The 16,732-nt window shown below is 43.5% G+C and overlaps 1 protein-coding gene across 1 annotated transcript in view; it reads right to left on the bottom strand.

Annotated features, from left to right (window-relative positions):
* Positions 1-16,732, bottom strand: part of ODAD2 (outer dynein arm docking complex subunit 2) — a 139,416-nt gene that overhangs the window by 117,609 nt on the left and 5,075 nt on the right. Inside the window, exons 3-8 of the mRNA XM_045289841.1 lie at positions 11,095-11,252; positions 9,622-9,817; positions 8,938-9,044; positions 8,264-8,400; positions 6,199-6,315; positions 4,412-4,602 (exon numbers count right to left, since the gene is read on the bottom strand). Of these exons, the coding sequence (XP_045145776.1) occupies positions 4,412-4,602; positions 6,199-6,315; positions 8,264-8,400; positions 8,938-9,044; positions 9,622-9,817; positions 11,095-11,252 (906 nt within the window). The remainder of the gene's footprint in view (positions 1-4,411; positions 4,603-6,198; positions 6,316-8,263; positions 8,401-8,937; positions 9,045-9,621; positions 9,818-11,094; positions 11,253-16,732) is intronic.

Here is a 16,732-nt window from a genome sequence, read left to right as displayed (position 1 = left end):
CGTGATCACACAGGTTGATATGTTGTTCCATGTGGGCTTTGTTGCTTCTGAGCTAGATGGCCGCTAAAAATGTCATTTTTGTGTGTGCCATGGAGAACAATAATTTTAAGTTCAGGGCAACATGAAAATTTAAGTATAATTCAAGTGGGCATCTTTCCAAATCACTGAACCTTTGCCCCACATCAGACCACAGTTTGTAAGTGGATTAAGCACTTTGAGCAAGGTTAGGAAGCGCTCAGAGATGAATTCAAGACCAAGAGGTCAGCTCAGAAGGTTTTATTAACTATGTGGGGTGGGTTCCAAAGGCAGAATCTGCACTTTTCTTAAAGGATACAGGAAGACCATGAAGGTTTAGCATGACATTTTCTTAACACTGAAAACTACATGGTGATTAAAAGGCCAGCAAAATTGTGTCAAGGAATTATTTCCTTTCTTTTTATTTTTTCCTTATCGCAACAATGCACCTGTTAATTCTTCAAGTGTAGTATGGGCTGTCCTGGGAGAACTTGCTGGGGAAACCTTAGCCCTGCCACCCTAAAACCCTGGTCTCACCTCTGCGGGCTTCTTGTTGTACCCCAAACTCAGAGAACATTGAAAAGGAGCACCATGTGAACTCCTTGAAGATGCCCAGACTGCTGTCTGGGTGTGAGGAGAAGGAAGAGTGTGGACTTATTTGGGGAAGAGTAAAAGTGATGAAAAGCACCTTCAAAAACCAATCGACCCAGATGGAGGGGATGTGGAGAAACAACAGCTTCACATTTGATACTTTTGTTTAAGAAAATTTCTATGATTTTGCAGCAATATTTTTGATTTGCCCTCTTTCTTTAGGCTTGGTCTAGGTTCTCCTTGTGTGGTGGTTACATGCTTTCTTTTGCTGTAGCGGGTCCATTTGTCCTATATGAATTTTCCCCAATCATTTGTCACTCTCTCACAAAGAAACTCATGCAAATGAAAGCCTGGCACTGGAACACATCACTAGCTTCAGGAGCCAACCTCCAGCCAGCGACCGTTCCACCCAAGTGGCTCACTTCTCACGGTGGCCACCTTGAATGAACAGGATGGTCCCAATTCCCTGTGTCACCTGGCCAGGAGTCACATAGCATCTCTGACATGTGGAGACTCCCCTTTGGTCCACTGAGCACAGCAGCGCATTCAACTTATTCGGGACTATTTCATTCAGTACTTCTTTATATTGGGAACAAGTCTTCACACACAGCCATGGTTCTCCAAAGCCCTCCATTCCCCCTGTGCTTCTCCTCCAACTCTAGGTGCTCAGCCCATTACCCTTGAATTGATTTAGAACAGCAGCCCTGTGTCTCAGAGTATAGTTGACTCCAGAGAGTTTTCAATGGCTCCTTTTTTTAGTAGTAAATCTCCCAGGCTTTTTTTTCCCCTCGGATGCCTCTATGGTAGCTTGGCTCTGACCTTTCAGAGAGCTGTCAAATGTATGAACAGAGTTCACCAGTCAGAAGTTCCCCTGAGTGCTGGCAACATTGGATTAGTTACCTATTATCTTCCCTAACAAACATCAGCGCAGGATCTATTTCGGATTTCCAAAAGAAGGCAACAGCCCGTGCTGGGTTCTCATTAAATACTTGTTACATAAACTCATAATTTTTTTAAATGCATATGAAAAAGGGGCATTTGAAAACTCACTTCCAAATGAGCAGAATGGCTCAGACATTTTGTTGTTTTCAGACTCCTTCAAAGGGTGTCACAGATATAAACCACTATGATAATGAGAGAAGACTTTATCCCCATCCCAAAAAACGCCTTCCTTCTGACAGCTACGTGAGTTTGGTCCCAACTCATAATCACCCTGTGCTTCTCAGAATCTGCACAAGTGAGGGCCCCACTTTGAACCCAATCATGTGATAGCATGTTGCTCTTGGGGATTTAAAGTTCTAACTCATAGCAGCACCAGATACAACAGAAACAAACAAACAAAAACATGACCCAGTTCTGCACCAACATCACATTCATTACTGTATTTCAACGCATTTTTGGCAGCCGCTGTGCCGGTCCATCTCTCTGAGGGTCCTTCTCTGTTGATGATCTTCCCACTTTGCCGAGCACGCTGTCCTTTTCCAGGGAGGGCTCTCTCTTGAGAACATGTCCGAAGGACACGTGATAAAGTCTTACCACCCTCCTTACTAAGGAACATCCTGGTTGTACTTCTTCCAAAATCCATTGTTCTTCTCCCAATCGGTGGTATATCCAACATTGTTTGCCCACACCACAGCTCAAATCCTTCGATGCTTCCAACATTTGTAAACATATAAGGTGACTGAATAAAGCATGCCTGAGGTCAGGTGTCCCTTCGTCCTCAAAGGTTCTTCTTTGCTTCTGAACATTTTAAGCGGGTCATTTGAAACAGATTTTCCCAATGTAATATGCCATTTGATTTCTTTATTGATGCTTCCATAAGTGCTGTTGTGGATCCAAGTCAAATGAAACCATGATAACTTCAATAGTTTCTGCATTTATCATGATTTCGTTGATTAATCCCGTCATGAGGATTTTAGTTATATGTTGAGGTAGAATGCACACTGCAGCCTCAGTCTGTGATCTCCATCAATGATTTCAAATACGCCTCACTTTCAGCAAGCACGCTTATGTCACCTGTGTACTGTAGGTTGTGAGTGAGTCTTCCTCCAATCCTGAAGCTTCCGTCGTCTCCGTACAGCCCGGTTTCTAGGAGTCTTTGCTCAACATACAGACCGAGTGTGTATGGTGAAAAGACCTGACTCTGACACAGACCTTTCGTATGTTTAAACCATGCAATGCCCCCTTGTTCTATTCAAGCAGCTGTCTCTTGGTCTATGTGCAAGTTCTGAAAGAGCACAAAGACATCTTATGGAATTCCCATTCTTCACAACATTATCAAAATGTTACCATAAACATAGGTGTTGTGACCCACACAGTCAAATGCCTTTGCATACTCAATGAAACACAATTAGATAGCTTTCTGGCATATTCTGCTTTCAGCCAAGATCCATGTGACACTAGTAATGACATTCTTCATCCCACATCACCTTCTGAATCAAGCACCAGGTAGCTCCCTGCCCATGGCCTGGTGCACCATTTTGAATCATCTTCAGCCAAACATTACTTGCTTGTGATATTCATTCTATTGTTCTATAATCTCCACGCTACATCAGCTAACCTTTCTTTGGTGTGGGCACACATTTTCAATGGCCTCATATGCATGCGAAAGTTGGGCATTGAATGAAGAAGACCAAAGGAGAATCGCTGCACTTGAATTACGATGCTGGAGAAGAATATCAAAAGCACCGTGGACTGCTGAAAGGCCAAGCCAATTCGCCTTGGAAGAAGCATGGCCGGAGTGCTCCTTTGAAAGGCAAGCACGGCAAGACTTCGTCTTACACATTGTGGAGACGTTGTCAGGAGAAATCAATCCCTGTGTTTGGCTAAGTAGATGGGCATCGAGGGAGAGGAAGACCCTCAAGGAGATGGATTGACACTGTGATGCAACAATGGGCTCAAGCACAGGAACAATTGTGAGGATGGTGCAGGACTGGCAGCGTTTTGTTCTGCTGTGTGTGAGGTTGCTATGGGTCGGAACTGAGTCAATGACACCTAATAACAACAACATATTCGTGCAAAGATCTGGGATGTTAATAGGGAAGACTTATGCCTTTGAATTATCGTGTATCCAAAGAATACTGAATACGCCTTGGGCTTCCAGAAGAATGGACAAAAGTATCCTGGAGAAAGTGGAACTAGAGTGCTGATTGTCGAGACGTCGTCCCCTGTAGTGGGACATCTTATCAAGAGAGGACAATTCCTAGAAAGGGGCATTAGACTCGGAAGAGAACAGAATCCGTGAATAAGAGGAGGCCCTGATGGCGATGGATCGGAAAGGGGGCTGCAACAGCAGGTTCAAGCGCATCAATGATTGTGATGGTGGGACAGGCCCAGCAGAGTTTCATTCTGCTGCACATCCTGTCCCTGTGCGCTAGAATAGACTCAGTGACGTCTAACAACAGCCCTTTAGAGCAGTTATTTAAACTTCTATTTAAAGAGAATATCTTTTTCTCTAGAAGGATTCCTAATCCCCCAGCGGTTACTTAACTAGGTCCCTACAAGGAGTTAAACTCCCCCTGTGATTCCCCCATGTGTCCTATCATCTTCTTCACGTGCTGGTGGTCCTGACCAACACAGGGCAGTGAATCGTGATCTTGCTTTCCTTTCACAGCCCTCCAAATGTAAACACTGTTGGTGCCAAATATTTCAGCATGAAAACAAAGGGCAAAAATGAGTCAACCTGCTTGATGGAGAAACGTGTCAATATCTAATCTACATGGTTCTACTGAGAAAGGTAAGTGGAAAGTTAGACGAGTATATTTCCTTAATGTCTCAGAAAACCCAGCATACAAATGCTACGTACTCTTTGGAGTCGGGAGCCTTCCTCCAGTTTAAGCTTGGCTGTAATCTCTTGGCTGCGCTCCTCGAAAAGTTGATTTGGCTCTTCTCCAGCGTGCTCTTTTCTGGGGCAGCTCTCGCCGCTCCTTGTTCCTTGTTCGGTGCCCCGTCAGGCTGAAACTTGTCTTTCTGTTGCTCTTCATTGCTTTTATTCTCCTTTGTAAAATCAATACATAAGAATAGTTTCACAATGATATTATCACTTCTGAGTTGTCTGATACAAGCTACACATTTGGATGACCTATTACTATCCAACAGGGAGAGGCAGTGAAAAGAGGAAGGGCCTGGACAAGGTGGCATAATGATTACATATTGGGCTGCTAACTATGAGGTCAGCAGTTCAAAACCACCAGTTGGTCCTTGGGGAAAAGATGAGGCTTTCTACTCCTGTAAAGAGTTGTGATCTTTAAGACCCACAAGAGCAGTTCCACTTTGTCCTACAGGACTAGAATTCAGAATCAACTCCATGGTAGTAAGTTTGGAGGTGTTTTGGTTTGGTTTGGTTTGGTTTTCAATATTGTGTTGGAAGTCTTAGCCAGCACTCTAAGGCAAGAGAGGGAAATAAAGGCATCCAAATTAACAAAGAAGAAGCAAAACTCTATTTACAGCTGACATGATTCTATGAGTGTGACAAAGAGACTTTAGCTGGAGAAATGCTCGGAGGCAGGGCCAGAAAGAATGACCTTGACAACTTCTCTGACATAGTGATAGTGTAAGGGAGGACATGAAAAAATAATAATAATTTATAAATGATCAAGGGTTCAGAGGGAGAGGGGAATGGGGAGGGAGGAGGAAAAGTGAGGAGCTGATACCAAGGGCTCAAGTAGAAAGCAAATGTTCTGAGAATGATGATGGCAACAAATGTACAAATGTGCTTGACACAATGGATGGGTGTATGGATTGTGATGAGTTGTATGAGCTCCTAATAAAATAATAAAAAAAAGAACTAGAGGAAAGTTGTATGTTTCATCTGTGCTACACTGCACCCTGACTGGCTGCTCTTCTTCCCATGGCCCTTTTGTAAGGGGATGTTCAGTTGCCTACAGATGGGCTTTGGGTCTCCTCGTTCACAATAGGATGATTTTTTGTTCTGGGTCTTTGATGCCTGATACCCGATCCTATCAACACCTCATGATCACACAGGCTGGTGTGCGTCTTCCATGTGGGCTTTGTTGCTTCTCAGCTACATGGCTGCTTGTTTATCTTCAAGCATTTAAGACCCCAGACGCTGTATCTTTTGATAGCCGGGCACCATCAGCTTTCTTCACCACATTTGCTTAGGCACCCATTTGTCTTCAGCGAGCGTGTCGGGAAGGTGAGCATCATGGAATGCCAGGTTAATAGAACAAGGTGTTCTTGTGTAACTCTTTACAGGAGTAGAAAGCCTCATCTTTCTCCCATCATTCCAAGTAGGAAGTAGTTTTTTTTTCCAGAAGAGAAAACAAATAATCAAAACATCCTAGCTGTATTAGCAAGCTGAGCCCTTTGTTCCAAGTATTATTTTTTGAAAGAGAGAGGTTAAAAAATCCTACCAACGAAACAACTGAAAATAATATTTATCACCTAAGGAAAATCAGAAATATTCTTAAAGTGTACAATATTTCTTATTTTATATTGTGGGGTGGGAATACTCTTACAATATTTCCAAGCCAGGTTCAAATTTATGCCAAATTGCTCTCGGTTTTCAGAGCTAGACAGAGGTAGTCAAATAACACAATTTTATGAAAATTCAAAAGAAGTTATAACACTTACCTGTGTAGCCATATTTTCGGAAAACTTTGGAGATTTTTCTCTTAATAATGTAACAAGGTCTTTATAAATTTTACTTTTTCGCTCATAATTAATTTCCCTCTCATCATCTGTCTTGCCCTTTTGGGGAAAAATGTTTCAAGTTATTAATGAGAGCAGCAATGGAATCGCCTCGTCAGTATAGTATGTCCTAAGCACACAAATTGTTTTCTAAAGGGTACCTGCGGTGGTCTGTACACAGGAAACGTTATGGGCGAACCACACACCCCACCGCCCCTAAGTTAATGCTCTACCTCAGACGCTTTCTGGCCCTGCCTCCGAGCATTTCTCCAGCTAAAGTCTCTTTGTCATCCATCATTTGGTGTTTACCGCCTACCTGCCCTATGCAGGTATGGCGCTCTGCTTGGCAGAATATAAGTAAGAGCTTGCATTCTTCACACAGTTCTGTGATAAAAATATCGTGACGTCAAACGCCTCCATCTTACAGCTGAAAGATGGGCTCGTCTAGGTTAGAGGTTAGAGTCCCCTAGAAAGGCCTCCCGATCCATTTGTTACGCTCTGGTCTTGTTCAGCACGACGTAGCGCAGTTGACAAAGATTAGGGTCTAGGGTTGGGGTTGGCAAACTTTTGAGACGGACGGAAAAACCAGTCCTGTCCCTCACAACACTTTCAAAATTATTCGAGAACCATAATATACTCTCACGAAAATGAAATCACCACCATCAGGATGACAGCCTTTAGCATTTTTCAGTTCTCCTTCAGAGCCGCGTATGGGCACATCCCCAAGAGCTGAAGATGGCTGGAGAGGCGGAGTTTGCCAGCCCTCGGTCTAGAGCTTTGATCTCCAGTAACCACCTCCCCTGCACCATCCCTCTGCTTCTGCCCTTCTTCCTGCTGTCTTCCTCCTGTGTCCTTTCCCTATCCCCCATCCTCATGATACCCTTCACGCATGCTATCGCATGTACGGTGTTGTAAATAGTACTGTGATTCCTGAACAGTTCTATGTTGTCTTTCATTTCTGAAACAAAGTGGAACACTTAGAAGTTCCTGTATCAAATATGTAAATAACATCCCATATGGATATTTGCATATATGTGTGTATATGCACACTCCTATGGGCACATATTAGTTTGATAAAAGCAACGACACTTGGCCCTACAGCGAAAATCATTCTTTCTCTTGTGCTATTTCCCAATTTAAAAGTTCACTTTTTAAAACAATTCAAGCAAACCGCCCCTCTCCCCTCAAAGATCACATTTAGGATAGCTTAGAGACAAGCTATGTGTAACGATTCATGCACCAAAAAGGCATGACAGAAAACTGATGCCTGTGAAGAATGAGAAAAGTGGCAACCGCGTTTGGTGCCAACCCTAGCCAAGGTGTCACAGCCCTCAGGCCAGGTCTCTTTGAAGATTGATCCTCCCTGTAAAGCAGGCTTGGGAGTCTCAAACTTACAGCGAAGACCCACTGCGGGCAGGATGCTACAGAAGAGAAAGCAGTGGGTGGCTCTTCCTAAGAAGGTTTTGTGAATCGGTATAAGACTAATCGCAAGGTGTTTGAATCCAGAGACTTCTGAAGGTTAGTTGCTGTTTCTCTCTTGGCTCAAAACCCACCCATCCAGCCTCGGCTGTGTGCTAGTCAGAGCTGGGAGGATCTCCCTGCACATCGCCTCCTCTGCCAGGGTAGGCTAGGTTCCATCAATAGGAAGCTAAAAGAGGGCTGAAGGCTGAAAGACGAAAGGACATGCTCCTTCCTGTTTACCCACAATCCCTGTTAGAGTCACCCTAGCAACGGCCCTTCACCCTGGCAGTGGCAGTTGCTTCCAGTAGCAACCGTTGACTCTAATTTTCAGAGCGGTCCCCTCCCCCAAGTCCTGGGATCCCAAATCAGGCCCAGCACATCCCCTCAGAAATCCCCTGACGAGCTCACCAGTCCTCTGTTCTCAAGGGTCTGGCCCAGCAACGCAAGGATCTTCCTCTGAGTTCCTGAGATGCCAGCGCGATTGTGGCAGCTCGTCGGGTCCAAACTCAATGGGTTTTCGTGGGGAAACCAACAAACAAACACTTACGCCATTTAAAAATACTCCTTCTGCGCTGCAAGTGATGCACAGAGTTGCAACATCATGTGGTTTCACCAGCACATAACAAATCTCCCCGTAAACCTGTCTCCAAGGTGGGGCTCGACACCCATTGGAAAATTCATAATCTGAAATCAATGATCAGTGAGTCAGGAGGAGTTCCTTAGCCTAGAGCTTTGTACAATAGGTTGGTCTTTAAAGAAAACACTGAAACTAGTTTGCGTTGTCTTAAAGATTCAGTGGTGATGTGGACATGGAAGCGTTCCGAAATATCCTTATGAAAACATATAGATAAGTTGGGAGTTCCTGAGTGGCACACACAGTTCCTAGTGGCTCCAACTAGGAGACAAAATGTGGGTGGTTCAAAACCACTCAGAAGGACCTCACAGCGTGGAACCCCTACCTGCTGTCATGGGGCTGTCATGGTCAAAGTCAACTCCACAGCAACTACCAAGAAAGACCAAGCCCACCCCATCTGGTGGAGTCCAATTGCATGGGGTTTCTGTGACTAAATCTTGACATCTCCCGCCCCGCCCCTCCCCCCAAAGCTACAGGTGAGTTTGAACCATGATCTTGCAGGTATCATCCTACACCTAATCCACAGCACCATCAGCGTTCCTCTAACAAAGGATGTATAACATAAAATGAACTGAAAAGATATCAACCTGAGGTATAGTCAATACTTTCCAAGACTGTGTGTTCTCCGTTCCCTGCGTGACGTCTGAGTAGCTCTATATCACTCTTAATGGCTGATGGATTTAAGGGCGTTTCTCTGAAATAAATGTTTAAAAGATACATTTAAATGCTTTCAAACAGAATCTACAGAAACTACAAGAACATAATGTTTTGCATATTAAAATTCATGTTCATTTTTGCTATCGTATAATCATATATCAGCATCCTTAACACCTCAAGGATCTTGTGATTTTCATTTAATGTAAGTCAATAAACTCTGTTTAATATTCACTTCATTGCTTAATTATAAGTATTCTAATCCTCCTAGAAAAACAAAAACATATTCTGGCCTATATAAACTCTGTATTTACATGATAATTTAATAATTCATATAACATTCTTAAGAGTCTTTGAAAATAATAAATAAGACTATTCAGTACCTTCAGAATTCAATAAAACCCCACTAGAATGTTTTGGCAACGTTAGCAGTACATTTTGTTTTTTAAAACAACACTCACCCAATAATATAAAATTTTTATTCCAGTAAAACTATAATGTTACATCAATAGCAAAAGACTCAATATTTAGATTTTCCTGTGTTTTCTCCAAAATGCAGAAAATCATTTTCTTAACTAATTTCAGATTCTGTGTCAAAAGACTTTAGAAAGACTCACAACGAAACGTGTCGTAGAGAATGACTGAGTAGGTGCACATCTAACTGCCGGAGCAGCCTAGCGATGGTCATCGGGCACTCGGGTTCAGAATCATTATCTTTGCTCCTTTTACCAAGAATACTTAATGCAGAAGAATCTTCTCCTTTGGTTGTATTATAATCCAAGCCCAGAATTTTTACTACGGGGTCTCTGTTAGCTGGAAAAACCAATAAATTTGATAGAAATGATTCTCATGCTTTCCTTTAAAATAAGCAAAGACGGCCAAATCCTTCAAAACCTCCTCAAATGTGTTTCCTTCAACCCAAATAGAATGGATCTCCACTTCTGAAATTCTGAACTCACTAACACTATTAGGACAGCTCGTTAGATGTCTTGTATCATCTATCTATGTCCTAAGACCTACATTTTTTTTTTAAGTTCAAGGGAAAAATTCGTTATCTTTTCAGTCGGTTTTGCGATGAGATCCTTGAAGCCCTCGTGTGTGCACGTGCTTAGCTTTCATCGAGGCGTTCTTCCTAAAGCAGTAAGCTTTCCCACACGTCCAGCGGCAGTCTTCTCCACCTGTTCAAACTGCTTCGATTACAGTGCCTTTTGAAGTTGGTTAGAAAAACAAGTCCAACTAATAGTTACATCCACGCCAAACTTATGGTGAGAAGTTCAAATAGCAACTTGGAATCAAAGCTGATCTACGTGTGAAAGTTGACTGTACAGGTGCTGCCAACAGAAGTGGGTAAAGGTCAACACACAGTCGGCCTCAAAAGGGAGAGAGCCTAGGGAGAATTCGGCTTAGAAAGGAGCAATCCAAGGACCTTGAAGACCTAGGTTGGCAAGGGGCCAGGAAGCGGGGAAATGCCTGGGGCACCATTGAGAAAGCCGACCTCCATGTAAAGGAAGTGGGAGTTGTGATGACATTAACACTCCAGTGAAAATGAGGTAGGCCACCAGGAAACAGCAGGAAAGGCTTGGGATGGAGTGGGACACTGCATGTGGAGAAGGATGGGGCAAAGGGAAGCCACTCACTGAGCATCGATCTCAGCATATTAGCCTGATGGCTCTCAGGTCGTAGAGATTCATGAAAAGAGACAGCAGGAGAATTCCAAAAAGAGGAATAAACCTGATTACCCGGTTTATTTCACCAGGTTCTATGACATGGAATGTGGACTGACGAGGGGGCCCACCCAGAACCCTATCAGAAAGGGCAAGCCACAAGGAAGAGCAGCTATTTGGCTCAGTTGGAGATACAGCAGTCTGTGTATGAAGTCTCTCTATGCAGCTCAATCTAACGAACAGCTGTGCATCTGTGACTATAACACATTCGCTAGGGAAAAGTCATAATATTTTCTTAAACAGTACACATGAGAGTTTAGCATCTAGATTATGCAAAAAATATATTTTTTTGCAAGACCCTGTAACACACAACTCCCCAAGATTTTTTCTCCAAGCTCCAATCACAAACTGGAGTATAAACTTCACCTTCAAGACACGCTCTTGTTTCCTTCAGCCTTGTGTCTTTGGCAATACGCAGCAGGCGTGACAGCTGCCCGAAGCTCCGGATCTTCATGTGAGGTCCCGAGAGAAAGAGCAAAGGCTCCCCGTTCTCGTCAACTTCTTCTGATTGGACTGCTTTCTCGCTAGAAAGTGGAACGGAGCGGGCAGAACGTCACGTGAGGGTCAGGAGAAGTTAAATGGAAGACATTTCATCAAAACATCCCTAGAGCCTACGATAAAACACAGAAAATAATAAACACTTCTGCTGAGGTGGTCAATTACTTTCCCACTTTCATCCGTACCCAGATTCTTAAGTCTCCAAACGTCTCACAGCACAGTGACTGTGTCTCAACTCACTGCCATCAAGCCGACTCAGACCCAGCGGCCCAGGAAGAGACCCGAACGGCTCGGTGAGTTTCTCGAGTTTTTTCGGGAGCCAGAGGCTCATCTTTCTCAGAGCGGCTGGTGGTTTCGAACTGCTGACCCTGTAGTCAGCAGCCCAGTGTGTAACCCACCGGGGCTCTGAGAACAAACAGTATAGGATATAAAAAACCAAAAATGTAAAATGCTAAGCAATTTATTGGATGTCCATATAAAGCCAAACGGTCACAGATTTTGTTTTTCTAGTAATGTATCAGTTTCTTACTTTTTTTTTTTTTTGGATCAGTTTTATAGAACCATTCAAGCTTCAGGGATTTCGATGGTTATTTTATTTTAAAAAATGTTTTCACCACAATGATTAGTGGTGAAGAATTCTCCAGGAAATTCTAGGTTTATGACCTAAATAAAAAGCCATGGGAAAAAATTTTAAAAGGCAAGCTACACCCCTGGGTGGATGATTTTCTACTCGGAACCCTTCAACTGGGTTACCTCGGGATAATGAGCAGATTACTGACTGAGCCTTTCCTGGTCAGACATTGAGTCTCCTAGATGTGTGTTTCTGCCCAATTTAATGATTTTTCTAGGTTGGCATTTTTAAAAAGTATTTTTAATGTTTACTGGGGGTGATATTTCTAAAGATGTCTGCCACTTACAGTGTTAGTTAACCTGCCTAGCCTTTCTTAGTGAATACTGATGTCCTTGATAGAATCGTCTCGTCTTAAGACCTGACCTCGCGTAGTTTAAATTGCCCTAGAGATCATTAGATGTGAGCTCTGGCTTGCCTATCAGGAAAAACACATCTGCAAAGACCTCGAGTCCCTCTTACTAACGTGACTGCCCACCATTCCCTCTTAACACGACTGCCCATACCTATCCCGTTTGTCATACTGTGATGGCTTGTGTGTTGACGTGATGCTGCAGCTATGCCACCAATAGCTCAAAGACCAGTGTGGCTACCCCGTGTGGACAGGTTTCAGCACAGCTTCCAGACAAAGACAGACTAGGAAGAAAAGCCTGGTGGTGGATATACCAGCAACTGGGGAGACGGTGCAGAAGCAGGCAGTATTTCCTTCAGTTGTACACCAGGTCACCATGAGTCGGAACTGAGTCAATGGCAACTAACACCAACAGCAAGACAACTTCACTACAATTGAGACCAGAAGATAGGGGTTGCGGTGGGCAGCATACCGGACACCCACCGATGGTCACATTCTAATCTCCCGCTCCTCTGGGTATGACCTCACGTGACAAGAGAGTCTTAGTATTTGAATTCAACTAAGTATCTTGAGACGGGGCCCTGAACCTGGATTAACCTGGTGGGGTTCCTCTGTCACCCTAAGAGCCCTGAGGTCCTCCGAAGGCAGGTGGGTCAGAGACAGAAAGAGACGAGACAACAGAAACCAGAGGGATGCAGGTGACCTCAAGAAATTGGAAATGGTAAAAACTGGATGTTCCCCTGGAAGAGAAATACAAGCGTATGGACATTTCACCGTAGGACGTCTAACCTTCGGAACTGAAAAATAATCAAGGGTGTGTTGTGTGAAGCCTCTACGTGGGTGGTCACTTGCTACAGCTGCCGTGGGAAGTAACGCAATGGCTTCTCCGCCGTGCCCACTCCATAACCGTCCGAACCTGGCAGCGCACAGAGAAGGCACTTGGTGAGGATGTGGAATAAAGGAAGAAAATCGCCCTAGACCGGGAGTGACATCACTGTCACTAAAACAAGCTTCTGGGCGCTGTCATTCGGATTGAGGCAGCTTCTTAAAGGCATGTCCTACGGTAGAGCCTTGATAGCAAGGCCGAGTTCTGCTATGATGGACGCGAGCCCAAACTCACGGAGCTCCTTTGCTCCAGAGACGACCCCGCTGGGGAGTGGCCGGAGGGCTGGGGGCACCGGTGACATTGCTCATTCGGCTGAGGCCGGCAGCTAAAGAGCCCAGGAAGTCAACACCAACCAAGGCAAGCATGTAGAAGGCGAGGGCTCAGTTTCCCCGCACACGGTTTATACAACACCTGGAGAGCGTGCTCTTGGAAAGGAAAACACTGTGTCCGCCCCAAGACCACGCGGGATGTGCTGCGAACGCGGCCTGCTGGGCTGATGCGGGGACAGGTAAACTGACATTTGGGGGAGGAAGGAGGCTGAAAAAACTCCACTTATCCTCTAAACCAGAGAGCAAGAAAAGGGCTTACTTTTTTTTTTACGTTTAATCCTCTGTGTCGAGTCCCATGCCCAGAGCACACTCACTCCTAAGTAGTTACCTAGGAACTAGTTTCAATTCTCAGGGACACACACACACACACACAAACGAAGCTCACTAACAGAACCCATAGCCTCTGGTACTACTTCTGTGAACTAGAAATGGTGCCAAAATAAAGTACTAACAACAGAATAATGACATATACACTCTATAGACCAAGAACCATTTTTAAGGTTCCATCAAACCTCGTCTTTGTATGCCATCAAGCCGATTCCTGCTCACAGCAGCCCCACAGGACAGGGTGGTACACCCTATTCTATCTAGCCTGTAATCATTAAGGGAATAGATCACTAAGTCTTTGCATCCATGGATGTTCGAACCCCAGACCTTTGGGTCAATAGCCAAGCACTACCCCACCAGGGCTCCTGAGCAGAAACTTAGGGACACACATCAGCTTTTCATTATGCTGTTTGGCTAACTGAGGCCCAGCGAGATTCGAACTGTGTATTGTTGGGCGAGAGAGCAATTGCTCTCGAGTCCTGCTTTCCAACCCACAGAGAAGTGCTGTAAGGGTGACCTTTGCCTCCACTCTACTTGTCCTGGAGATTAAGTGGATGGGCTATGTAACTAACATGTGGCAGTTTTATATATAGCACATGTGATCCAACAAAGCAAAACAGTTGTGCCAGAGGAGAGGAAAGAAAAGGTACTAACATGTCCAGAAAGTGGTTCTAATGCTTATCTAACTGGGCAATGTCCCACCCTAGCTTACACAGCAAGGGTTGGCAAACCTTGACTCTCGAGTCATAAGCGGCCTCTTGGTACATACATGAGACTCTGAAGTTCACTTGAAAAAGTTTAAAGGATATTAAAAGACCTTGCATTCTGTTTCTCTTCTCTTGAGACTCCTTGCATAATTCAATATTTTGTCTATAGAATCTTTCAAGATTGTCACTCAGGGCTTGAATTTTTTCTTGAGTTCTTTCAGTTTCAAATATAATGAGCATGTTCTTCCATTTTGTTTTTCTAAATTCAGGTTTTTCTTCACTTCATTATAATATTTGACTTTGATTTCTGGAGCTACCCTTTGAAATTTTCTATTCAGATTTCTGTACACTCCTTAAAACAACCAACCAAAAAAAAAAAAACCCACCCAAAAAATCCCAACCAACCATATAAGACTAGAAGGACATAATTTTCATTGTACAACTCCTCGTGATGTGTTTGAACCATTGAATTGTGTGATATGTGAATTATATGCCAATAACACTGTTGAGGGGGAAATGGGGTCTCATTTTTCCAGGGGTGAAGCTCAGAAGACAGGAAGGAATAGGATAGAAAGACAAACAGAGAAGAGAAACAGGAAGCAAGTAGGGAGAATGCTGTTATATTTTGAGGATTATACTCAATGACACAAGACAAAATATTTATGAATTGTTAAAGTAGAAAGCCCTTTTTTTCTGTAAACTTTCACGCAATTTACAATGAAGTGTGCTGTTTTTAAAAGAAAAGGTATTTGCACAGTTGGTCTTACAAACATCTGTAATGTGATCACCAAGGCCGTCTACTACAAGTACTGATGTTTCTTATTTGTATTTCCCCATTCCAAGTATCAGTAATTCTCAATGTATTTTAATTGCATGTTTGACCAATTTCAGACTACAGAAGTTGACAAAGAACCCTTCAATTTCTTCATCTTCGGCATCAATGGTGGTTGAATAAATTTTAATGATAATCATATTAATTGGTCTTCCTTGAATGCATATGGTTGTTATCCTATTACTGAAAGCACTGTACTTCAGGATAGATTTTGAACTGTTCTTTCTGGAAATGAATGTGACACAATTCTTTGTCAGTTTCGCAGTTCGGGAAGAGAAGACCATAAGACGCAATGCTCGAGGTGATCACTCATCTGTGCCAAGAAATTTAGAACTAACTTACAGAATTAATTTACAACTAGTAGAGATCTGTATCCAGGCCCATTAAAAAAAACATGAAACATTCTCATTAATATTGCACACCAGTAAAATTTTGCTGAAGGTAATTTATTTTTAAAACTTCAGTAATACATCAACAAGGAACGACCAGAATTAAAGGCAGATTCGGAGAGGCTGTGGAAGAAGAGGTCGCACTGCTGATATCAGACAGAACTTGGGCTGGAAGCAGAGAACGCCAGAAAGATGTTTACCTGTGCCATAGTGACTAAAGACATTCAAGTGGGTGGATCTTAAAAGTATGGAGAACCCCTTAAAGAACAGGAATTCCAAAACGCTTCATGGTATTCGGGTGGAATGAATGAGCCCAAAGGCAGTTATTCAAATAAAACAAGAGAATATTACATGGTTTTTAATCTGGAAAGGTATATATCAGGGTTATATCCTTCCATATATTTATCTTGAGCAGATGATGAGAGAAAGTGGAATATCTAAAGAAGACTGGAGTGTCAGGCTTGAATAGACTCATGAACAACCTGTGATGTGCGCGTGACAGGACCTCGCATGCTGACAGGGAAGAGGCTCGAATCCCTTATTTATGGAGATCCAAGACTGCAGCCGTCAGTATCGATCATGCCTCAGCATAAAGAAAACAAAAGCATCACATCTGGACCAATGAGCCACATCAAAACTAACGAAGGAAATAGGAAATCAAAGACCTCATTCTTTGTGTATCAACAGTCAACACCCATGAAAGCAGCAATCGAGAAACAAAACAACGTATTACGTTTGGAAAATCTGCAAAGACTCTTTAAAGTGTTAGGAAGCAAAGATGTCACATTGAAGACCAAGGTGCCCCTGACCCAAACCAAGGTGTTTTCAGTGCCTTTACCTGCAGGGGAAAGCAAGCAAAGAACAGGCAGGAGCAGAGGAGAAGCAGTGTTTGGATAACATGTGGGTGGAGACTGTTGAATATTCAGTGCACTGCCAGAAGAAGGAACAGATCTGTCTTGGAGGAAGTACAGTAAATGGGGGGAGTGCGGAGTGGAGACCCAAAGCCCATTGGTAGGCCACTGGAGATACCCTTGCAGAGGGGTCTCAGGGAGGAGA

This window comes from Echinops telfairi, unplaced genomic scaffold (assembly GCF_000313985.2).
Source record: "Echinops telfairi isolate 266 unplaced genomic scaffold, ASM31398v2 ScPeMD7_31;HRSCAF=116, whole genome shotgun sequence".
In the NCBI taxonomy this organism is placed as follows: domain Eukaryota; kingdom Metazoa; phylum Chordata; class Mammalia; order Afrosoricida; family Tenrecidae; genus Echinops; species Echinops telfairi.
The sequence above is the reverse complement of the archived record's forward strand: the minus strand, read 5'-3'. Positions and strand labels throughout refer to the sequence as shown.